At 37.6% G+C, this 26675-nt stretch overlaps 1 protein-coding gene across 1 annotated transcript in view; it reads right to left on the bottom strand.

Moving 5' to 3' along the window:
• The window catches only part of COL25A1 (collagen type XXV alpha 1 chain), a 130671-nt gene that overhangs the window by 103043 nt on the left and 953 nt on the right, over positions 1-26675 (bottom strand). The window contains exons 2-3 of the mRNA XM_085546631.1: positions 11717-11743; positions 7179-7196 (exon numbers count right to left, since the gene is read on the bottom strand). Of these exons, the coding sequence (XP_085402757.1) occupies positions 7179-7196; positions 11717-11731 (33 nt within the window). The 5' untranslated portion in view covers positions 11732-11743. The remainder of the gene's footprint in view (positions 1-7178; positions 7197-11716; positions 11744-26675) is intronic.

The raw sequence follows: 26675 nt of genomic DNA, 5'->3' as shown, positions 1-26675 counted from the left end.
GGGTCATAAACATTCGTGTACACCTGTTGCAAGTAAAGAAGTTCTAAGCATTATTTCTCCTGTATTCTCTGATGTGGTTAAAAAGGAGATCAAGAAATACTGTTATAAAACCCAGGAAAGAAAGCAGCTAGATGCTTGCTTTTTATTTGATAACTAACACAAAAATGAAAGGACACGATGGCATTGGTTTCCTCGGGTTCACATGTCAATTTGGGTTATGCATTTCCAGAGAAGACTGCAATTTCACTTCTCTTCAGGAACTCTACTACAGCTTTAGAAAGGAAAAACAAAAGGTAGAGCTCTGACTACAAAAATACATAGGGCTTTCTAGAAGCTTGTTAATTTATGTGATGCCCATAGTTAAAAATATTCTCTGATCCCAAAACTCAGCGAAGTTTTTCCAGCCACAATAGCATCAAATATTCGGTTTCATTATTGGTATATACGTAAGTAAGAAATAACCTCTTACCTGTTGTGTTTGGCTGTATTCTCCCAGTGTAAAATTAACATAACTACTAGGTAAGACTAATTTATTCTTTTCTTTTTAAAGAATCTACTTTAAATCAACTTCTACTGCTGTATATGAATGCAAACTTTTAGACTAAGGTTAATAATACGTAAATGAAAATAAGTAAAACTTGATTAGTCTGAACTTGCTAATAGCATTTGAGAGAACAATTTATGACTTGAATGTTTGCAGTTTGAGGATCTGTTTTGCTAAATTTATCACCCACTGACAATAATAATATCTAACACAGGACATGGTCAATATAGTACCTCTTTGCACTGTTTAGATGCTACAAATCACTTCAGAATGAAAAAAATACCTATTCCAAGTCTTTGGATGGAAGATGATATTTGGAGATGATACTTTACTCCCTTTCAGTGAAGGATCACAATAACAGTTTCATGAGTTTACACCAACTTATAGTTCTGTACAGGTAGTTTCAGTTTTACATAAGGGATTAAGATGATGCACAAAATTTACTGAAGATATTTCCTAACAAGAACAAAAACTTGACAGACTGTACCTGGATTTTGTTCAAGTGATTGCCGAGGTTTACACTTGACCATCTACATGTAATTCAAAAGCAGATGGTATTTTTGTATTCAGTCTGACTCATTCTAGACTTCACCAGGATCAAAAGCTTACAAAGGAGCTTAGGGTATCAGCTGCTAGAAGAAATACCCTACAAGATACTTCTCTAGAAGGTGAACAGCTGATAGCCTGGATAAAGCCACCAGGCTTTTCTCAGGATCAGTGACTTTGCAACACCACACATCCAATGGCAATTCAGTAGTTCTCCAGCTTTCTGCTGGCTCTGGCCTTCCTAAGTGTACTTCTTATCACCTTTCCCCTCTCTACACACAAGAAAGAGGCTCTAAGCATTTCTAAAAGCAAACTGCTGGAAACAAGGAACACGAAGCTTAAGTTATGACTTACTGCAGCTGAGACTAAAGAACTAAATCAAAATCCAAGAGTTGAAACAGGGAGAAACCATTTTATAGCATTATTCAACAGGGCATATTGGATACCTTGACCACAGCTTAAAAAGCTATTGATGCACACATGATATGTATTTTTAATCAAACATCCCAGTACTGAATCACTGAAGTTACTAAAAAGAGTATTTGAGTCTTGGAGTGCAGATGGCTCTCCAGACTACTAAAACTCAAGGAAAAAAAATCAAAACACGTTGCCCTACACAAAACTCACTGCCTCCTTCCATAACCTTCCTTCTCTTAGATACTCACCTCTCTCCTGAGGTCTAGGACTCTCCCTACCACTAGTGTTCTCTAGGAATGTGATAAACATATTATAATATACACTGCTGCTATCCCAATCATCCCAGAACTATGGACTGTCCTTCTATTTCATTTAGGCCTTGAGAAAAAGCAGAGAACAAAGTTAAAATGGCTCCCATCAATTCTTTTGACAGTACAAGCTAGTAATAGTTCACCTGACCATGAATCAGAATCTCAGTCATGAAAGTTCAGAAAATAAAAATGCACAGTCACATACCTTGAAGCTCAACATTAGAAAAGGCAAGAGAATTACTGTGGTACTTTTTTCGTGTACACAGAACTGGAAAATTTCAGACTAAAATAACATCACTTCCACAGACATTCCACATACAGGAAAACAAGAGCCTCATGAAAACAAGTATCAATCATTAATACTTTATCCACTTTTAATGCAGATTTGAATGGCTGCCAAAGAGGGGGGAGAAGCATCTGTGGGGCTGCTGTATCTCAAAGTTCTACACAGAAAGTTCATGTATGCTGACATGAGAAAGCCTGCTGCAACACAGATCGGTTAGGGAGAAGATATAACTATAAAGTAAACAACTGTCTAAGACAGTCACACTGAATCATCACACCCCACCCTACATTCATACGTTATGTTTTACTTTAACAGAATTTGCTAAAAGAACATTGTTATCCTTGCTATAAAACCAAATGCAGTTTCCTAGTCTTTATATGGACTTTATTTTTAAACAACAACAATTTCAAAACAAGTCTCTTCCTTTACCCAGATAGAACAGTCCTTATTCAAATAACTTTAGAAGTGAAGCTGAAGTCTATTTTTGACAATCATGCATACCATTATATTAAATAGCAGGTTAGAATTTGTAAAGACTTCTTGTGGAACAAAACAACAACAAAAAAAAAAACACACCCACACACCATCTTTCTGGTACAACTCAATTTATATACATAGTAAATACATATTGTGTTCTAATCAGGAAAAAAAACCAAGTATTTTTCATAAGGTCACTCAAAATTCAGAACTGAGATTTCAGCAAAATGTTTGGGTTAGTATTACCTGTTCTACAGACCAATGTGTGTTATGATTGTACTTCATTTCTCAATCTATTGGTAATTTATTTCAAGTTTAACCATGTTTTCAAAGATAAAACAGAACCATCAGCTTTTACTGAAAACAATTCAAAATAACAGAATGGTAGATGTTGGAAGGGACCTTCAGAGATCGACTCCAACCCCCCTACCAAAGCACGTTCCCTACACCAGCTAGAACAGGTAGGCGTCCAGGCAGGTCTTGAATATCTCCAGAGAAGGAGACTCCACAACCCCCCTTGGGCAGCCTGTTCCAGTGCTCCGTCACCCTCACCTTAAAGAAGCTCTTGCATACATCCATGCAGAACTTCCTATGCTCCAGCTTCAGGCTGCTTCCCCTTGTCCTGTCTCCACACACGGCTGAAGTGTCTGGCCTCACCACTTTTCTCCCCACACCTCAGGTGTCTATAGATCTGGATCAAGTCTTCTTTTCTCTAGGCTAAACAGACCCAGTTCACTTATTCCTTATTCATAGGGGAGATGCTCCAGGCCCTTCACCATCTTTGTGTCCCTCCGCTGAACTCTTTACAAGAGAAACCTATCTTTTTTGTACTGAGTAGCCCAGAACTGGACACAGTACTCCAGTTGAGGTCTTACCGGGGCAGAGTAGAGGGGAAGGATCACCTCCCTTGACCTGCTGGCCACACTCTTATTAATGCACCCTAGAAAGCCGATGGCCTTCTTGGCCATGAGGGCACACTGCTGGCTCATGGCCAATCTGTCATCCACCAGGACATCCAGATCCCTCTCTGCAGGGCTCCTCTCCAGCAGGTCTTCCCCCAGCCTGTATTGGTGCATGCAATTATTCCTCCCTAGGCGCAAGACTCTACACTTGTTTTTGTTAAACCTCATCTGGTTTCTTACTGCGCAGCTCTCCAGTCTGTCTATGTCTCAGTGAATGCAACACAGCCTTCAGGCATGTCAGCCAATCCTCCCAACTTCATGTCATCGGCAAAGTTGCTGAGGGTGGCCGTTATCCCCTCGTCAAGGTCATTGATGAAGATGTTGAACAAGACCGGACCCAGCACAGACCCCTGGGGAACACCACTAGTTACAGGTCTCCAACCAGACTCTGCACCACCGACGACAATCCTCTGCACTCTGCCAGTCAGCCAGTTCTCAGCCCACCTCACTGTCTACTCATCTATCCCACACTTCCTCAGCTTTGTTATAAAGATGTCGTGGGAGACAGTGTTAAATGCCTTGCTGAAATCAAGGTAGACTACATTCACCACCCTCCCCCCAGCCAGTGACAACATCATCGAAGGCTACCAGGTTGGTCAAGCATGACCTCTCCCCTTGGTGAACCCATGCTGACTACTCCTGATAACCTCCTTCCAAAAATATTTATGTGTTTTAGTAAAGTCTCTTTCCATTTGAATAATGAAAAAAATATTTTTTCAGTTGTATGCTGAACAGTAAAAACTCAGTGGCTGAGACAGGAGATGTTACTAATATTACTAATGATATTCATTACAACTAAGTATTTGTAGCCAGTAATTACGTACAAGTTAGGTCAATTAACTATTTACTTCCTGAAAATCATGGCAAGAAGAAAGCTGTGATACATACACTGAGTATAAAAACAATCAGAATTTAGCTTTGAGCTTGCATGGACATAAAAAACAACCTTTTGAAAGCTTTTCTAAGTGCTTCATTCATCAACACAGAAATTGTGATCTTTGAAGGCAGGAAGCCTACCAATACTTTGCATTCTAAATTCCCTATGGGCACAGAAAAGAATGGGAAAATTCTGTGTATTCATGGGTAACTGAAATTCCTGCAGATTGTTTTTTTCAAATAGGAAACAGTTTGTCTTACATTGTCAGTATGCAAACAGATTCTAATAATGCTTTAAAAATCTTTTCATCAACATCTTCAGATTTTTCAACTAAAGCTTAAAATAACACTTAAAAATCATGGCTACGGAAGTTACCAGGACCCAAGTTTCTTTTTAAGAGGAAAACATCTAACATTTAGCAGTTTAAGTCCTACAAATTGTCAACATAGTCTAAAGAGCAGTTCAGTAGAAAGTTTATTACATTCAGTAGCTGCCTATAATCAGGATCTATAATTAAGAGGCATGGCCGTATGCAACTAGTGTCATTTGAGAGTTCACCTAGGTATCCAAGACAGCTGCACATGACTGACAGATACAACAACAGTCTAACAGCAGTCTCCTGCTCTTTTACATATGGCTGCCAGAGACTAAGCTGGAGACCAAATCTTCCCATGCAGCAACAGATGCCTGTCAGCAGGCAATGTGCCTTAGGAGTCTACAACAAGATGAAGAGTATTCTAAATGCACTAAGAATTGACTTAACCTTCATCTACTACAAGCAGTGCTTAGACAACTTACATGTCAACACCAACACACAAGCCTTTATATTTGGCCATTTTGATCTCCAAATGTCTCATGCCAATATCCCCTGTCACGTGTGTATTTGTAAGAATTATTTCTGGACTTATGCAGCCAGTCAAAATAACTGAGTTTAAATTCTCCTGCTACAATATTAGCATATTGATTTGAATAGGAGGAAAGGCACTATTAAGAGTGAACAACAAAGAAACAGCAATGAAGGCAAATAGATGAATGTTTCTACTGAAAGGAACCAGTGAAGTTAGATCATAGGAACTCTCATCCTAGATCTAGTGCACACCCTAGATCTGATTTCTGTTTTCTGTATGATCACACAGTGCACAGAATAAAATTCTTTGCAATTTTTAGGGTTTTTTCCCCCTATAGTTTGCACCCTTTTTTTTTTTTTCTTTTTCTTTTTAAACAGTACTGAGTTTCCTGTTTATCTACTCCTACAGAACAGATTATGCTGAATGTTACTATCTGTTGTGGTTCTTAGCCAACAGGTACCTCAAGGCATTTCATGTACACAGATGAGCTACAGGAAGTGAGAAGCTGTTTACAAGCATTAAAGATGCTCTGCAAAAGGAACTGAGATGGGGGAAATGGAGATCCAGCCTCAGGTTTTCCACCTGAGAAAACTTTCCACTTGTGCTGACAGCACAAGTCAACATCAACTTACAGGGCAGTCCAAAGGATCAGATAACACGCCTAGGTCCTCACTGGAGCTTGTTCCAAACAAGAGTGCCACTCAGAACTATAGTCCATCTCTTCATTGACTGCCAACAGCACAAAGGCTTCAGATACCTCTGCACAGGCCACAGGCCAAGAGCCTACTTACTGTAAAGTAGAAGCTCTATGGAAAGGCACTCATTCCAAATATTATATAGACTACATATATCACATTAAATAGAATCTGGTACTCTGCAAAGTAGAGTGTCAGAAAATCCTATAGCACTGATACACAGCATTCAGACTGAGTGTGGAGAGGACTTGTAACACTTTAACTGTTTTTCAACAGAAAGGGATGTGAAGAAGCAAAAAGACTTCAGGAAAATGTTTACATTCATTCCTTAATAAAAAATCTTTACTTAAAAACAAAAAACAAAACAAACAATGCTGCACAGATTTGGTTTACAATTATGATTCTGAAATATCAAACACCCTCATGAATTCTGTCTCAGACAACTTACTTTGCTAAGATGGTCCCCTCAAAGCAGTTTTTTATACTGCATCTTAAGTATACAAAAAATAGTTTTTCCAAGTAATTTCACTGAGCTTGGATTTGATATTGGCTTCCCCACATCACCCCCTCCCCTCTGTTTCTTTGCTCTTCCACATTTCTTTACCCTGCAACTGAAACATGTTACACATAGATTTTGCTATACCAGGTGCTTCCTCTTTGCTGGTCTATTTCTACATTAGAAGCAAAGTTAGGTCCCTGGATTTCCACATCTTCAATTACAACTCACAAGACAAAGTTCTACTATTCTTAAATACAGCAGAACTAATCCAAGGAGCATGTATAATTAATCACAACAGCTAGCAGCACAATATTTAAAATAACTGAGGCCTGCCTGGATTATAGCAATGTTATTAGTATGTGATTAATAAGCAGTTGAAGAACTGCATTTGCTACACATTTGCTAAGTTATTTTATCTTGCTTTAAAGTTAGGTGGCAAAGTTTCAAGCCATAGTTAGGAGATTTGCTTTATTCAAAACCACGTTGTTAACCCTACCATCTGGTCAAACAGCTGAGGGAACTCAAACAACCGTATGGGAGGCCCCATGTTTCTCTCTGGGGAAGTATTTGTCTTACTGAATTATGCAATGGTTACTAGTTTCAAACTTTATGCAGCATGATCAAAAAAACTCCGTATCAAATTACATTGTAGATAAACTGAGTTTTGTAGGCTTCATTTAGCCTTAACTTATGTAAGAAAACGAGATGGCACTTACTTGAGGACCAGGCTGACCCTGAAAAATAAGAAAATCATAAGGTTATAGAAAGCTATGACAAAGATCTGGTCCTTAAACAGTAGCAAAGGGTTACAGCACTTTATGAAAAAAATAACAAACAATCCAGTAATGGTAATGAAATCAGAGCCTGGATCTTTAAGTTTAATATTTAATTTCAGTGTTTGAATTCAAACTGATAAACTGTGTTCCAATTAAGCAATTCCAGAAATAAATACCAATAACACATAATTGAACCTGTGTTACAGAAACTTCATGCTTTTTTTTATAACGACAATACAGATTAGAAATTACAGAAAAACCTAATTTAATAATTCTTAAGTGAGAAAGAATCTACATATACTGAACTGATTTAGAAGTAGGTATTGGATGCTTTTCCTCCTATTGATTACAGAATGAGCTACAAAGTGCCTACTGCCTAGTGAACAAAGTCTAAAAACTGCAGGAACAGAAGGCTCAGGAAACAGGACTGTCTTTCTGCCTTTCTTGCAAGTGTAGTTGTTGAAAACTGTGCTATAAATTGGTATTTAAACCAGAAAAACAGCAACCAATGAAAAACTGAGGTGTCAGCCCAAGAGGCAGCTTGGGAATTCATCTTTGTCCTTTCCCTTACTTACCAACTTACTCTGTTTTTCAATTTAGTCTCCACTGTTAGCTGTGCATTTCCACCAGCAATGAACAAGAGCCTGTATGCCATACTCACAAAAATCTGCACCAGCAGAGGTGACCCACTATTGCCACCGCTGAAACACACCACCCACTGCCTCACTGTGCACACACACCCACTGTTTTGTCTCCACAAACACTGAGTAAACATTGATGAATGCCAATGGGCACCATTTCTTCCCCATGGACAAATTCAATTCCACACCTTTGCTTAATATGCTCTTCCATGTCCTAAGATACTTTTTCAGACTGCCCCCAGGGCTGCCATCTGTCACACAGTAATAAAATGGAACAGAATACCAGCAGGAAGATTCAGCATCTAGTGCCACACCATCATCTGCCTCTGACATTATGGCCCAACAAAGTAAAATAGGAGGCATTAATTTTAGAGCAGCCCTCTTGTTTTCTGTGAGCAATTTTTCTTCAAGTTTCCATCTGGAAAGCATCTTTGCAAGGAAGGACGTAGAAGTTCTGGTGGACACCAAGCTGAACATCGGTTAACAGCATGCTCTAGCCACAAGGAAAATCAACAGAATTCTGGGTGGCACAAGGCAAAGTATTGCCAGCATGTCAAGGGAGGTTATCTTTCCCTTCTGCTCAACACTGGTGAGATTGGTGTGCTGGGTCCAGTTCTGGGTTCCTCATCACAGAAAGACATGATTGTGCTAGAGGCAGATGGGTGAATAACCACTATGGGAACAAAGGTTGAGAGAGCTGGGGCTGTTCAGCCTGAAGAAGAAAAAGCTCAGGGCACAAACTGCCCAGAGACTTTGTGGAGTCTCCTTCCTTGGAAATCTTCAAAAGCCAACTGGACATGGTCCTGGGCAACTCTGCTTGAGCAGAGGCGGGACCAAACGATTGGCAGAGCTTACTTTCCACCTCTAATAGTCAGTAATAGTGAGATTTTGAAGGAAAAAAAAAGCATTTGACCAGACATGCTATTTACAAGAAAAGCTGCTGAAGAACTTTTTTTTTAATGAAACAAAAAATGAGACAAAAACCATGATCTTAATTTACATGCAAGCTTAAAAAACAAACAAACAGGGAATATAAGATGTTAGAAATAATGTTAGAGAGGAATCATAGTAAAAATGCGGAGTTATTGTGACTAACCTAATCCTTACACTGAAGGAGGCCTAAAAGCATTCCTTGTTATAGATGCTGTAACCTCATTCTAGTTCCTTGTGAGAACATTTGCTGTGTATGGGTTTTCAGATTAGAAAAAAAAATACCTGGCAAAAGCTTGCCAATTCTAATACAAAGATTTCATGTTGGCTTAGTCCTATGAAATTACACATCTCACTTGCTCAATAAACATGCTTGGAGTTCTCTGCACTCAGCTTTTACCCTCATCTTCCCATCATTGCAGGTTTTAAGCCATTATATGCTCCACTTGATCCCAAAAGTCCCTGGAATTGCTTACTGATGCAGTATTGAGGAAGCTGTATGATAAATTGATATAAATGAACTGAGACCTATGCATACAAAGTTTCCTATATAAAAATCACAATACATGTCTCTCAAGCGTATTTAAAAGTGTAATACATTTTGACCACATCATGAAAGGGTTTCCAAGGTACACAAAACACTTGAAGTCTGAAATCAATAAAATTCCAGTTTAAAGCTGTAGAAGGCAAATGGGGAAAAAAGAAAACAAACCAAGAAGGCTTGAAAACTGACACAATGTTCTTCATGCTTATTTAAGACATGTAGGATACTCAGTGTTCACATGGTATATGCTGTAAGATAAGAGACATACATGCATAAAACAAACATACTCTGAAAAAGGTGAAGGATAAAGTCATACTCCTATGAAAGCATTTTCTACTCTCTGCCTCAAAAGCACAACCAGTCAGCTGAAGTGCATTTATAATTACTGGTTTATCGTATCTGAAATATGGAAAGAGAAATTAGATTTTTAAAAGACAGTTGTTTTTCACGGTGACAAAGAACTCTGAGATAACGATAAATATAATAGATGAGCTTCACTTAACTTCTGCAGGCTCTCTACCTTCCAGTCATTCAGCACTTGACCAAAAATGCAGATGCTGAATATAGAAGTACTTATAGCACAATTTTTTGATCCTGCTAACTATAATCCCCTTGAACTTAGAAGGAACTTTGCCTTAATGAAGATAATTATTTTCTGTTCTCAGATGTTCTCAATCCTTCATTGTTTTTGGGCCCTACTGACTAGCAAATGCAGTTACAGTATAGTTTTCTCATTGATGATGCACTAAGCAACATTAACAAGAGAATGCAGCAAGCACTGTATTAGAGAAGTCATCAGCTTGGCTTGAGAAGGTACAGGCACAAAGATGCTCTTTGGGAGGACATCTTGCCCTCCCATAGATGTATCCCTTCAAGGCTAATGAAGTTATCTTGGTAATAATGAAAACACAAGCCAGAGATGCACAAAAAAGATCTGCTCTGAAAGAACCTGATTGTAGGTCCTTTCCAATCTTATGAATCTATGATTCTCAATGATCTGAAACAAACAAAGCAGTATGTTATTTTGCTTGAATTTGTGACTGGAATTATCAGGAAGAAGTCAGCAGCAGGCAAGACAACACTTGAAAGCACCTGAAACCTGCAACCTCCAGCTGTATTTCCAAAACAGACATCTCTAGACAGCAGATGCTCATATGCTCCAGCTTGTGTTTGAAAGTTGAATATGGTTTCATTTGTTGTTCTTAGTCTGTTTCATTTAGCATGCTGTGTCTCTATACAATCTGTTCTCAGGATGCACTTACAGAGCAGTCCCAACACTATTAACTTACCTGGTGCATTTATGCAGTTAATCTGCATTCTTATGGTATGTGTAGCTGCATAATCTATCATGTTTTCAGCAAAGCCTTCAGAAGACTTTTCCTTTCTGCATTTCCATTCACCAACTTAATATGCTATTTGGCAGGAAAAAAAGGGGTTAAGTTTGGCAGCCAATTCTATTTACCTTGACTGAAAGACTTGTACAGCTGGTTGCTAATCAACTTCCATACAATTTAATCTAACAGCTGTGGACATGAAAAGAGGAACGTAAAGATATACAGTCTAGACAAGTCAAGATGAAATCAACAGGTAAGCTATTAATCTGCTAGAAGAGAAAATTAAAGGATGTCTATCGACCAGAAGCAGCAAGCATCACAAAAGTGTTACTTTGCAATAGAAAGAAACCTCAGGAGCATAGGAAAAATTCTTAAGAGAAGAAAATGGAAGCTGCTGTTTCAGGTTAACAAATTGAGCTTGTAAAGAAAAGGGGTTTTTAGTAAGCGAAAGGACAAAAGATGTGTTTGAGGTAGCAAAGAATAAGGTTGTTCTCAAAACAGAGAAAGAGAGAATGCCAGAAACTCATACATAAGGTGTTGAAGGTTGATCAGAATGCCTTGTATAAAGTAACTTGAAAGAGTGCCTTCTTAAAGAACATCTAGGATAGCATACAGATACGTGGGACTGTTCAGATGTAATTAGCCAACAAAATCCAGGCAGAGAAAACAAAAATGCAAGAAGAAAAAGCCTGCAGAAAGAGGAAACACAAGAGCCATGGATACACATCAGAGGCACCACCTTACTACCCTTTGGGGACATCCTATGGACAAAGCATCTGAATTAGGAACAGCTGTCCTACAGCCTAATCCAGACTGAAAATGATCAGAGAACAGGAGTGTATCAGCTTGGATAGATGCAGAAGACTGAAGGGGCTTATTAGCACCCTTGAAGTCTATAGTACAGAGACTGAAATAATGCCAAAGTAAGACAATATGTGATTAATATACATTTAAGCATGAGAAATTCAAAAAGCAGAGACTGAACATACACAAGACCTAAGTTACACTGTTTTTGAACAAATCACCTACCAGCTTTCCATCCATACCAATCGGACCCTAGGATAATCAAAAGCCAAAACAAAATTGAACAGTTAAAAAAAATCAGTGGAACACTGAAGTTGAGAAAAACATACAGACTTAAGGAATACCGCAGGCTTTAGAAGATGACTAACTACACCAGCAATTAAATGCAATAGATTGAGAATCAGGGCACAGAAAATAACCAAAGGAGTAGATCTAAGACAGCCTGGTGCAAAGTAGCCAGACAATAGCTGGTGTTCAGCATGCAATGAAGGAGTTAGGTTGGAAAATCAGAGTGGTATAACATAACCAAACGTATGAAATAATGCATCTGGTCTGTGCACTTCCTTTTGGACTGAAAAAATGGAATAGTCTTCTCACAATTACATGGTTGCCAGATGAAAAGAGAAGCGTTTAAAATCTTTTAACTAATACATCTGAATTAATATTGTAATAGTTGTGTTTAATCAGCTCCTGCAGTTCACTGAGGTGCTGAAGATTCCCCTCTATATTTTGGCCTAGAAATACAACCTAAATCAAGGGCTGTAGTAGAAACACCAGACACAAACAAGGAAAAAGGACATCAGTTGAATGCACAGTTCATGAAACTCATTACTTTTGCTGCATTATTAGCTTCTCAAGAAGCCTGTGGACTAAACTACCCTTCTGTTCCAAAAACAAGTTGCTGCATCTGGATAGCCCTACAGGAATATAACCTATAGCTTTTTCTGGGACTTACTTTCATGTTACAGATTAGATGATGTGCTGAGAATGTGAAGCAGGTTACCAGTATCTTCTTTATCTGTATAATGACTATTTTTTGTTATGTTCTGATGTCCTGGGAAAGGAAAACCTAGAAAATCTTTCAAGCTTTCTTATCAGATATTACGAAAGAACACCACAGTATATTATCAGGACATTTCTATTAGCAAAGTCCTAAGAAGTCCTAAGAGTCCTCAGAAGCTCTTGATCCCATACTTGTAGCACACAAGCATGCACAAAACACTAGTTTTCTCAAAGCTATTTAACAAATTTCTAATTGTATTCCTGTACATGCCAACAATCAAGGCCAACCTACAAATTATTAGCTTTCCCAGATTTTTCTAGCACTCTATAACAGGACTTCTATCTAGTAGCATTTACACACATTGCCTGCTGTAGGTGCAAAACTGGAGGCTAAGCTGAGCTCTGGCTGTGAATACATTTACTTCTAGAAAGCTAACTAAAGACATTAACAGTGGAAGCTCAGCAGTAAGGTCATGGCAAGTATGTAAAGGGCTGTGTAGGCCAGCAGCTAAGTTTAACAATTTGGTCTCCTGCAAGTTTAGCCCAAAAGATTTGATTATTTTTTTATGACAGATGAATAAAGTAATGGCTTTTTCTACAAGAACTTGTAGAAGGAAAATTCATTATGGGGGTCAAGCTGCTGGTTTAAAGAAGTTAAAATCTTTTGTAGCTGAAACACTGCTTGTATTTTGCAAACAGGCACCGTTTTCTTTACTGTAGAAAAGAAAACATGTTCTACTTATGCACCCTTACAGTCATGAACATTTTAGCTACTGTTAGTTTTATTGCCTTCTCTTTATCCATAGTACATATAGTCCAATAATTCAGGTGTAGAGCTATCTCAAAGAGTCTTAGTAAAAAAAGATATCAGAAATTTTCAGGAAACTTAAAGGAAGCACCTGCTCCCAACTGAAAAAGATAGGCTTTCGACCCTTCTCATTCCATTTGTATCAGGACTTCTTGCTGTCTAATTTGGCAAAGCCTTCTGGGATTTCCTCTATAGGATAGAGGAGTGAGAAAATTGCTTGAGACATATTGCTCGACAGGAAGAAAAAAAATCTGTGAACGTAAAAGGTCATTACTGTGAAATTGAATATTATTGTCATTTTGAAAAAGCACTATTTCTGTTTTTACTGAACAAACATTAAAGTTTTTCTTCAATTGAGAAAAGAAGGAAAAAACGTTTTTCTGAAGATTGGAACAATCTGGATTCTCTCAGCTGATACAGGCTTGGTGAGACTGCTCTGCTGAAGCAGTGCATGCAACTACTTCAGGATGCACTGACAAATCCTTCATACAACAATACTTCTGATATTTGTGATATGATTGTAATAGAACTCTCAAGGAACAGTCAGTGGCATCTTCATTTGTTTTGAAATAAATACCAAAAACTACAGTCTGCTTTTGACTGATTTAGCTTGATTGTCTCCCGAGCTGCATACTGTTCAAACTGCTTCCTGCTTTGTTCACTAATTAACTGCTACTATAGGTTAACATGTCACTTCTACTAAAAATGAAACAAAAAAGCATGAACTTCTGTAACTCAATTCTCATGGAACACTAAAAAATATTAGATAATATAACACTAGATAAGGAGACAAGTAAATTTATGCAACAGACATCAGCTATTTGTTTACTTAGAAAGGTACTACAGGAGGTAGATCTATACATATCATTTTCAGGCTTCCACTACCCTTTTTCTAAAATACATGCCATTACTGGTTATGAAATTACTTATTTTCCCAGATCCTCAAAAGCAAAGACACTTGTACTGTAATTTTCTTTTTCCTAAAGAAAACTCAGCTCTTCCCTTAACATTAACTTCTTATCTAATAACCCTAACACTGAGAGGGACAGCACATGGGAGAAATGAGAATGAGTGTCAGTTAGCTTTCTCATCACGAAAAGTAACCTGTACTCAAGAATAATGTAAAACATTATGCATCACAGAAGATAGATACTTTTATTCAGATTTTTAATGCTACACAAACATAGTTGTTTTCTGTTTAAATTAGGCTATTCTGGAAGCATGCATTTTAAGGAGCTGAGAAACTGTAAGCATCAACAAATGAACCAGAAACTTTTAAATGACTGAGATCAAAAAAGATGGCAGTATTCTGACTTGAAGCAGATTTACTACATTTGTTTTTTTTAAGAAGATTCTGAATGTGACAATATTCGGTACTGAAAACTATTATGCAATCAAATACTCTTTCAGGAGAAAGAAAGGGAGGAAGACTTAGAATATCTTCTTAGTTTTGATTTCTCTACTTGTCCTTAAGTGATCCTTCTCTTTAAAGGAACACTCATGAGATGACTTAATTCTGAATCAGAATAAGCATACTAAATTAAACACATTTCTTCTTTATGAACTGCAGATAATCCTTTTTTTTTTCCATTTTAATAATAAAATGGATTCGCATATATTAGAGGTTCAGCAACTTCAATAGGTTAATCATCACTGGAAGCATGCAAATAAATATGCTTGGTGTATATCCTGTGGAAGGAACGAGGAAGTGTTTTGACACTGCAAATTTGTCCAGTTCTATATTCTTGCGCAAAACTGAATTCAAATGTACCAATTATCTCCAAATCTATAACCATCTCTCAAGCATTGATATTTCATTGTTTTCCTATTTTATGAGAAATCAAGTATTTTAGAAACATTTTTCCTAGTGTAGACAATACTGGATTTTTTTAAATTGTCTTTTAGATCACATATTTGATAGCTTTAAAACATAACTGCTTCTGACTACCATAGTAGCATTTCTGAATTCAGAAGCTCTTATCCTGATGACTAAATGATTCTACATTTATATTCCACATTTCTAAATAGTCTACAGCAAGTACAGTTGTGAAAATGTTGCTGCCTGAAATCTCCTACATATGTATGTACATATGTATGAAGATGTATGAAGGACTCGGAAGAAAGCTAGAACTGAGCTATGCAGCTGCTGTATGAGGTGCAGCTCAGTTGCTGCATATGAGTGAGATTAAGATCATCTATATGAGAAGAAAATCAACTGGTGTTTAAACAGGTTTAAAGCTAAAGCCCAGATCCAGGTACGGCCAAATATGACACACTGCCTTTTCAAATTGACTATTTTATTTCAAGACTGTCGGATTTCCTCCTAATACCATTATAAATGATAGATCTCCATTGCTTCCCTCCCCCCCCTCTGGTTAGTTACAAGTTTAGCAAGGCTGATTTTAATTAGGTACTGCAGCATAACTCCCTAGAAAGCCTGATGAGACTTCTCTTCAACAAAACTCTGTTTTAGGTGATGAGTAGGATAAGATTTTCAGCTAGCTAAGTTTTTCCCACTGATGAGACGCAAGTTCTTTCTCAGTGCTGTCAAGAGCACCATCAGTGAAATGACCAGGTACAGAATTCACTCGTTACAGTCCTGAGAGAAAAAGTGCATTAAATCAACCTGCAACAAATCTCTTCAGCCAGCAGTCAGGAGACTACTGATAAATCAAAATAATTTAAGAAGAAAGAAACTTCACTGTAAGAACAGTAATGAGCCTCTGCCTAAATCCTCCCAAATTACTGACAAATAAGAGCACTAAACGGCTATTTCAGAGAAATTCATTACAGAATTTCCTGAAGCTTTCCCTCAAGCACTTTGTATTAGCTACTATCTGAGACATAACATTTAGCAAGACAGATGACCACCTGGAGATAGTAAAATAGGTCAGTATGTTCTAAAGCGGGAATTTCTTTAGAGTATGAATGATTTAAAAGTAGTCTGTTATTAATTATAATTATTGTAAATATTGTGTTATAATAGCACTGTCAGGCTGCTTGATCATCCTCTCCAACAACTTACAGGCTCCCTATCAACTGCCAGAACCTCCCTTTCAGCTTTTAGATAGCACCTTTTTTCCCCAGATAGAAAAATACCAAGACGTGAATTGAACTCTGCAAAAGAGCGCGCAAGAGACTCAGTAAAAAGGTCCCAATAACAGCTGAATGTAGAACCACCAATAAGGTTCCAAACTACATTCCCATCAGCCAGAAAAGCTCCCCCAAGCAGCTCCTCTCAACACTAGGATTTCGGTTCATAAACATGATGGCAATGAAAATTTATTCCAATTTATATTTCAAACCACCTGTCCTGTGTTATATCTTCAATATAGAGAAATACAGCATACACATAAAACAGTAAGTCTATGCTAACAGTAAGCTGCAAAGCAAAATGGGCAGAAATCTCACATTTTGCTCTTCTTGCTACTGGAAATAAAATGTTTCGCTTGTTTTCATAATTGTCTTTGAATTTCATGAAACAAATGGCGTGATCTAAAGAAGTGGATTCTGTGAAGTTGCTCTAATGTATAGTTTGTGGACACCAAAAAATCATCAGTAGCAGAAGATGAAATATGAACAGTTTTAAAGATTCCAGGATACACCAGAAATGCAAAGTCCAGTCTCCAGAACTTTTTGTTGGAACAGTATCAATCCAGATTACAAGGCCCAAGTCTGGAGTCCAGAAGTTTGAACACTGTAAGAGTTTCTTTGCAGTTTTAAAACAGCCTGGTCAGTGGTGGTTTGGAGAAAGAAAAACCATTCAGTGTTGGGCTATTCACAGAATGGCTGAACTACAAAAAAAAAAACAACACTGCATATGGTAACAATATGGGAGTACAAAGAGTTCTATGCAAGAAAAATTATAGTCGCTTCTCAAAAGCACATTTCACAGCTGAAAAGTAATTGCTGAGATTCTGTTCGTTTCTCATAGTGGATGCAGGAAATCTGACAAGCAGTTTCTTGCGGTGCAGATGCATTTTTGAGTACCTGAGCAATATGACTGCTCTTCCTGCTGAAATCTATACATAAAAATGCATGGGGAAACTGAGCAGACCTAAACTGGAATGGACTTTTCTAAAAGACCATAGGCAGACATTATTCCATTTATTAAGGCACACCAAATGCACACTGTTAAAAATGCTCAGTATTAAAAACTGTGTTCTTATCCCCTCATATGCTTCATCCATACATACAAAAAAAAAAAAATAAAAATCTTGTAAAAGGTAGTAGAACTACACATATCCATGAAAAACAATCAAACTTCATTATGCTACTGAATTCCAGCACTGCTTAGCACGTAATTGAACACTAGGATCACGCATACTAAACTGAAGTGTCCTACTGTTTACCGAATGTTTGTTTCTCTCAAAGAAACTGAAACTCCTGTATCCACAGATAGAAAGCACATGGCTAATTCATCAATGCCAATGACACTGTGTGAATATATTAGATGTGGTTAGTGCCATGTTGATGAGAAAACAATAAACTGAAAAATACCACTTCTCAAAAATTAGCTGGCTGGCATTCAGGAGGACATAGATTGTTTTAACAGCTGTGGCATGATGACTTTGATGAATTAGATTTTTGTTCTTCTGGAATAATTCTAAATAATCCCTCTCCTCTGTCCCCCCACATCACCACGGACGTAAGTCCACTTCGTTGCTGAAGGCTGACTAAAGAAGAACAGGCCTTGCTACTGTTTTGATGACTTTACAAAATAAAAGGGAAAAAAAAAATCCATTTAAGTAATTTTAGTGAATCTCTTTCTTGGTTTCTACAAATCTTATTTTCAGGAAATTGAGGCCCTTTAAGAAAAAACACAGTTTCCTGGCATGTAATACACAATCTTCATAGGCCTTTTTTTTTTTTTTTTTTTTTGCCTTCCTTCAGTGAAATCACCTTTGGAAGATTAACAAAACACAACGGCAGGCACATTAACTTGTGCTCTATATTTGTGTCACGTACCTAACTAGACTTAAAAGGCACAAATATACATTCTGCTAGTGTAAAACCACTACAATTGTTTGGGTTGTAGTATATTTAAAACCATTCCTTAACAGTTGGTTGGGCTGTATTCAACTCTATCCCCCTCCAGAAAGACTTGGAATCCGTATATCCTCTGAAAACATAGAATACAATGGAAAAACTTGTGGAACGCACTTAGATTATTCGATTTTATGAAATAAAGCAGAATTCAGTACCCCACTTTTTCCATTCTTTCCACCTGAAGCATTTTCCATGAAGTATTTGATGATGCACAGTTTTATCTCCCCAGTTTTACAAAAAGGGCATATAGCAATGAAAAAAGTATACCTTAAGAAAGGATTATTTCTAGAACTTGTAGTTCTAGAAATATCCCATTCAAGAGCAAGCATCAAAGGAGTTGGTGGGAAAAAATTCTGAGCATTATAAATAATAATTATGCTTTTCTCAATAAGATTTTGTTTAAATGTAGATACAACACCGTATTGGCTGCCAAAATGTTTGAAAAAAATCTACAAACCACGCTGTATGGAAAGGGAAAAGAAAAAAAAAAAAAGAGAGACAAAGAAGGATGAAAACAAGTCCAATTGAGAATAACTCAATAAAGCAGCCATGAAAAACTGGGGCCATACATTCACCAGCTATATGATTTAAAATGATTTTTTGTTTGCTTCTAGTTTCCCTGATAAGAGGCTACTCAATGGATGCCAGAAAGATTCTGTCATTTTAATTTGGAGATCCAGCAGCGATACGCTGCTTCAAACTAGTTCTGCAGTTCTCCTTTTTATAGGTGAAAACATACTGGCCCATCTTCTAAACTTCTCTTGCCAATTTTTTTCTTCCTGCAAATTTCTTCCATGTGTTTCTGGAATATATATGAAAAAAATTATTTTTTTGGACATTAGAGAACAAGCGTGCATCTCCACTAAAACTTTTAATCAAGTTGGTGGCTGTTTACCCCTTTAAGATTTTCGGGAGACTCTGTTACGTTTTTCCATACTCATATATTTGCTTTTCACAGCTTCCCCATTTATAAACAAACAGATATTCCTACTTTTATACTTAAGTGCCTTTCAACTCAGAGCAGTACCAAAGTTTCACACAGGTAGGAAATACTTCCTTATTTCTCAACTACTACTATCTAAACCAAAAATAAACTAAATCAGCCAACAAAACACGTAAGCCAGAAAACACATCAACATAGAACATGTGCTACCCACCCTGTAATCCTATATCGTGATAGAAAGCGCAACAATAACAGCGGAGTGGCACAGTCCTAGGCTGCAACAAATGCAAACAAGTCCAAACAGAGTAACAAAGGCCTCCAGGAGGCAAGGAGCTCCAATAAAATGCCCTTACTTCCACTGCCAGCCCTTAAATGTGGTCTGGGAAGGAGCAGATCCTGGCTCCACCTGTTCTAGTCACTCAGATACAATGTATGCACCTGAGCTACCCTGGGATGGCCCTGCCTTCCACCAGGCACTCAATCACTAGTAGTTCAGGCCATGATTTAATATTTTTGCTGCATACCCCCAAGCCAAGAAAACCTGCAAATTCAAGTATTTCATTCCCATGCCTTTTTAGCTCATACTCCAGCAAATCATGCAAATCCTTCTTTCCTAATTTCAGTCAAATTATGCAACTGAAATTGAAGCTTATCAGAGCTGAACAAATGAATTAAAAACCAGAATATAACTTAGTGAAGCAACTTCTAAAATCCTAAAACATTTATCAATTTCATTAATCTAATTTCATCATTCCAATTTTTTTCCTTATCTTTAGACTACTTTAAGTTTTGGGAACCCACAAGAACACATCTGAATACACATTTTCATTACTTTTTATTGATGTAGCTGGATTTCAGATTCATAAGAGAACTCTTGCAGAAGCTGGTGACAACATGAAGAACAAAAAACTATTTCTTTCCAATCCCATTTTCAAAGAAACAACTTGTATGTGATGATAATACCAGATCACATTTTCCACAATTCAAGGGCAGAGAGCTAAAATGAGAGATCATCCTACCATTCACAGAATGGTCAAAAAGTAAGGATAATTGATTCCCAAAGCTGGAAGTGGAAACATTGAGATCATTCCCACAGTGGAAATATATTAAAGGATAGCTGATAAAGGCAGACTACCTGAATGAAAAACAGAAATCTCACTCACAAGGATTTTATGCACTACAACAGTTGCCAACTACTGCAAATTTCCTCTTGCTGTTTTGGCACTTTCCTTCACAAGCACCTATGGAAGACTGCACCACCATTAACAAAGATCTCAAAAACAAACTGCAAGTAGCAAACTGAAATAACTTCAAATGCTGCAGGCCAAAAGCTCTATATACAAATCAAATAACACTCAACAGGATGGACATCATTTTAAATTTGAACTTTACACTCCATTACAGTCATAAAAATCTATGTACTGAGAAATAGAGTACATCCTTTGTCTCACACACAAGGATCCCAATTTCACATTGCCTTCCTGTAATATGATGGAAAACACAACAACAGCAGCAGCAGAGCAGCAAGGTCGCAGGCTGCAGCAAGTGAGGATTTACTCAAACACAACAAGCAGTAGGCACAGAAACAAAGGAAAGAAGCTGCCTACCTTCAGAAGATCTCAGGTATGTAGGGATATTCAACAAAGTATCCTTGCCTCCATAGCCAACCTTTAAATGAGGTCTGGGAAGGGGTGGATCCTGTCTTCACCCCTTCCAGTCACTCAGGTACATTGTATGCACCTGAGCTCCCCTGGGTGGGCCATTACCTTCCCACCAGATGCTCCATAACTGTTTTCAAGCCATGGCTTCACATTTCCACTAAAATTCACAGTTAAACCAATAGTCATATACAGGAAGAACTACTGAACTCACCCAACCAGTGAAAGAAGAATCTGTGGGTGCCTAATGCTACCTCTCAGAAAGCAGCCTAAGTCCAAGAGACACTATCCCTTCAGTGGCTGGCCCTTAATGAGCCCAGATGCCTCTAATCTGAATCCCACCCCTTCTGGTCAGCTGGGGAGCACAGGTGCAAACAATCTGCCTGTGCTCTCTGGACCAGCCCCACCTCTTTACCAGGTGCTCAATCACCACTTCAAGCCATGACCCAGCAGTTCCCCTACAACTTCAACTCACTAAGAATTCCAGCCTCACCAATCCTAAGTAAGCAACAGTTGATCTTGGTACGAAAATCCTAAAAACAACAAAATTCTGCATTAAAAACTTAATATTCCTTTCAACATGAGTGCTCACATATCCTGATTGTTCTTTGTGCTCTTCTCGCAAAGCAAAGAAGAAAATGTTTAAATTTCTCTCCGTTAAAATGGGAACAGTTGCAACAGATCTGTACCAAAGAAACCAACAGAGTTCCTAATGATCATAGAATTGTTTGAGTTAGAAGGGACCCTTGAAGGTCATCTAGTCCAACTCTCCTGCATCGAACAGGTATATCTACACTGATCTTCTACTAGATTCAGTAATGTGCAGATCTTAATACTATTTTTATTAACATTATTTGGTTTACCTTAAGAAAAAAAAAGAAAAAACACCACAATTTTGTGAAGGTGATTTATGATCTGCATACTACAGTCATGGAAAAAACCTCCAGTAGACATTCCACACTGCTTGTATAAATCTTTCCTACTAGACAAGTGTGTTTGCTTTCAGAAATGTGACTGCTTTAACTAATCTTGAGCTTGGTATGCGCAGACATAGCTGAGAATTTGTCTCTTTATAAAGGAAAATAGAGGCAGACCAAACAACATCCTAGCAATGCAAGAGACAAGATGTGTCCACGCCAACAGATCACCACGAACAAAGAAAGGCTTTGTTCTACCACCTAAACACTAACATTAAAAAAGAAGCATGAAAACATGGGGCTGAAAACATTATTATCATCATAAATGCCAGCCCCGACTATTTCTGGTATAATTACTGGATGATGCTAAGCAGCATGTACCCACTGTAGGTATTTGAAAAAACATTTTATTTTCCACTGGGGAGAAAGTTCTTCAGTCAGCTTTCTAAGGACAAACCGTGATTTTATGTCTCCTTGAAATCTCAAAACTGGTGAGAAATCAAACAGCTCAGACAAATTGTAAGCAGCACCTTTAACTATCCCTGGGTATTCACTGTATAACCTGTACACAATTCTCACAGCTACAGTTTAAGAAATGAAGCCCAGAGCTACAATTCCTATCCATGCATATGTTGGGAAAACATTTGGAACACATAATTTTGCTCAGAGGTAGTTTATTTCTTAAGAAAAGCTATTTCCATTACACTGGAGATTTGCAGTGTGTGTTGAAAGGAAATGACTGGGAAATTTCAAGTGGGATTCCCAAAGAAGGGCAAGTATGAATAATGTTAGGTACAGTTCAAACATTAATTATGTATGCCAAAGCAAGGACATGAAAATCCTAATCAAAACCTTCTGCATGCCACCTGCTTAGCTGCTAAACTAATGTCAGTAAAGTAGACCAGAGATCCAAGCTATAATTGCTGCTAAGTGAGTGACAAGTTTAATTCCTTTCCCTATCTACACAAAGTTAATTATGGAAGTGAGGGTAATTTTAAAAGCTGCGAAAGAAAATACTTTAAAAAGACATTCAGTTGTTTAATTACATGCATCTTCCATCAGCAATAATCCTATACTTATCTGATGGATATATGAAACTACAATATTTAAAATTAACATTAGTTTGAATCTGAACTCTACAATAATTCACTCCAGCCCATAGTATTCTAGTGCCATGGTTCTCAATTCTTGTGACATGCTAACACCTAAAAAATGCCATACAGGCAGATGAAAATTTCATGTTTCCCAAGCCAATCACTTCTGTCAGGCTAAAAAGGAGGATACAATACATAGAACTGAGAAAATGTACTAAAATCACTGAGCACAAATAAGCTCTATGGATTTCAGATGTTTTGAATCATCTGTGAATTTAGAATAAAGATATATTCTGAAATTTAAAAGAGATATCTTTTTTTTTTTTTTCCCTACCAAATAGGAATTTATTGCAGAAGATTTGCTGGCATATGTTTTTAAGACCAAATATAAAAGGTGGTCCACAAAAACACCTGTTGAGAAGAAGAAATGCTGTAAAAGACACACAGAAACTTCTATTGGATCACCGGATCAGATCCTAAGGGGAAGCTCAAGAACTGACATAGCAGCTGCTTGATCTTAGATATTTATAATGTACTGCAAACAAAGAGAAGCCCTGATCAGCTACTTGAAATAACGTTTGATGTAAAATTGGTTATACTGCCATAGGCTGAGCTTAACTACTGTTAAGCTCTCAAATTGAAGTTTTAATTTACGCTAAAAAATTGCAGAATAAAGGCTGTTCGATACATGTGAACTGACAGAAAAAGTCCAGTCAAAGCCTGTTGCCTTGTTTTGGCAGACTTGCACATTCAACCTGTCAAACAAGTGAAAGCATGCCTTGCCATGCAAAATTTTGTTTGGCTTTATTTGTTTGAAATTTTTAAGCAACATTAATGTACAAGTTAGAAAGTGGAAGAGTAGGGATCCCATGAGACACTCTGATGAGAAAACTTCATATATCAATTATACACTATTTCTTACACTAGAATGTACTTTGTCACAGTTTTAAATTCACCAGATACCTATAACACAAACTGAATGGATATTCCCTTAATTCTGTAGACTGGGTCAACCTGTGAAACTCTTCCAAGAAAGAAAATAATCAGTTCGAATCCAGGGTAACAGTCAAATTGACGTTTCGTACCCATGCCCCATACTTGCAATCATTGGCAGCTCCTATATGATTTAGTCCTGATACCTCATGCCTCAAATAACAAAGATTCTCTGAGAGGTGGGCTGTCTGATAACATGCACAGGAGGGAGAAAAGCCTCTAAGGTAATATTTCCATGTGTGTAAGCTTCCTGCAGCTGTGCCACATGCAGGCAAACAAAAAGGAGCCCTCAAACATAACCTTGCCTGTTTGCTGAAAAGAATATAAAGAATGAAAGTTCAATGCTTTGTCCTTCACAAAGGTACGCTTTACCAAACTGCCCAGGAAATGTATTATGCATAATTGCATCAGAGACACATGAAAGCAAGAGCAGAGAAAGGAAGAGTAAAGGGTTCATGATACTCTATGACTTAGTGCATACCTGTCCACACAGCTGCAATCTCTCTCTACCTGGAGAAACAGCAGAAACAATGAAATACAAAGTACTGACAAGGACGAAGCAACACAGCAAGGCAGTAAAATGTCTTTTTCCAATTTTTCACAACAGTGGTTTTAACATTCTTCCATACAATGCCTATTTCTTCACATTCAAATCCTTTCACAGCCCTTCTCTGTTTTTCCTAGAATTTTCTTTCTCATTAGTCATATAGAAACAGGAACTAGAACCTTCTAAAAGCAACCTGGAGTTCTCTACACAATAGGATACTCACTTGGTTTATAGTATATTGAGATACTGTCTTTACAGGTACAAAAAAATCAGACTGATAACGCTAAAGACAATTTCTAAGCTAGAAGGAATTATATCAGGCTAAGAATATTATTTCTACTTGTCCTGTGCCAGCTTATCTTCAACATTCAGAGTTAACTGAATATTTCAAGAACTAGGAAAACTGAAAATGAAGTGATAGGTGAAATTCCAAAGTTCTGCATCTCACGGTTGGTAAAGTGATTCTGTTTTACTGTTACAGGAGAAGAACCATCAGTTTAGGCACACTTTTAACATCTCACAATGTTCTTTGTCCTCCACAGAACACCATGGGGTTTGTGTACTTTGTTACTTCACTGCAATCCCCGAACAGCTGAATTTACTTACTCTAGTTGCAATTCCAGCATTATTTATTAACTGAAATGGTCATAAGAAACCCATTTCTCATTCTGTAATATTTACACATAATGTTGTTCTCTTTTATTTAGGGAGATATTATAGTCTATTCCAATTTTAAACTGAAGTTGGAAGAATTAAAACTCTAAATTTGATTCAAAGCCTTTAATGAGGAAAAAAGGACACATAGCACTGCAGGCTTTAGAAGGTTTTGTGATGTCTTACATAGTCAATACATTACTGTCTTATAAGCTCCTTAGTAACTGTCGCATATTAGAGGCATGTCAAGCTTATTTTCTTGACTTTTGATACCGTATCTTTCAGAGAATCTAGATTTCTCACCGATATTCCTATTAATGTTACTATTATTGTGTCGTATGGTACCTTTGAAATTAAAATGAACGCAAACACTCAAAACATAAGGCTCGGAGAAAACAGCTGCTAGCTTGCATACAACCACAATGTTATATTTTGGCTTATTCAACAGAGAGCTTTTTCAGGTCCACGTGGTAGGTGCACTTGACTCTCCCTCATAGAATATCCTAGAAAATCTAATTAAGATTAAAGCGATAACATTTCTGTGGAAGTTAAAAAGAACTCTAGAGATTAAGCTTTAGACACGAATTGTCTTTTCATAGAGCTCTTCAAGACTGTATAAGTACTTCTAAAGTGCATCAGGCTCTCTGTTAAGTATTTCTCTTTCAAAACAGGAGGATGTGGTTGTAATTGAAAAGATCTGACCAGCCAGCCAAGGACAGTGCTCAAGAATTCTATCACTAGTCATCTTCAGGTAGGAAAAAGAAGTGCTCATTAGGTGCTAAGCTCTGCTGAAGAAGGCACATGTGCATATGCACACATCGATGGCCACACGTATGCAGAGAAAAGCATTCACACTAAAATTTGCCCATAACAATGCCGCTATTGAAACCAGCCATTTCAGTAACATTGCTTTGAGTCTCTATTGTCTTCAGATCCCACAGCAATCCTCTTCAAGAAAATAGCTGGATCAGGACAAAGCACTGGGTGTGCAGGCGCTAATGAAAACAATATTTTCAAATTGTCCCTGTAGAGCCTTCAAAATGTGCAAAAGTCCACTGATGCATTCAGTCACTTTCTAAACTTGCCAAGAAGTCAAATCTATGAGGCTTTTGTGCTTTGCACAACATAACCTTGTTGTTTTAAGGTCATTAATTTCCACCAACCTAAGGGCTGGTTTTCTGTCACTGGGGGTCTTCTTTTAAATTCAAATCTCAATACACAAAGCTCACTGTTAGATGATGAGCAAGAAAGGGCTTTTTATGTCAAGCTTTTCACTCTGTCATCTTCTTATAAACACACACAAGCATTGGAACGTGCATTCTGAACCCAATGGTTTCAGTACATTCTAGCAGGTTTCTTAATACTAATGCTCAGTTCCTCACCAGCTGACTTTCAACTACTTGTAATTTTACAGATACGCACTACGTGGTATTTCATTCAACATCTCTCAGTATACTTTGCAACTACAGCAAGAAATGCATTTAAATGCATTCAGATGATCCAGAACCTGCAGGTTATC

Source organism: Coturnix japonica, chromosome 4 (assembly GCF_054131305.1).
Source record: "Coturnix japonica strain WE chromosome 4, WE-NBRP24, whole genome shotgun sequence".
NCBI lineage: Eukaryota > Metazoa > Chordata > Aves > Galliformes > Phasianidae > Coturnix > Coturnix japonica.
Note: the sequence above shows the minus strand (reverse complement) of the source record. Positions and strands in the feature narration are given on the sequence as shown.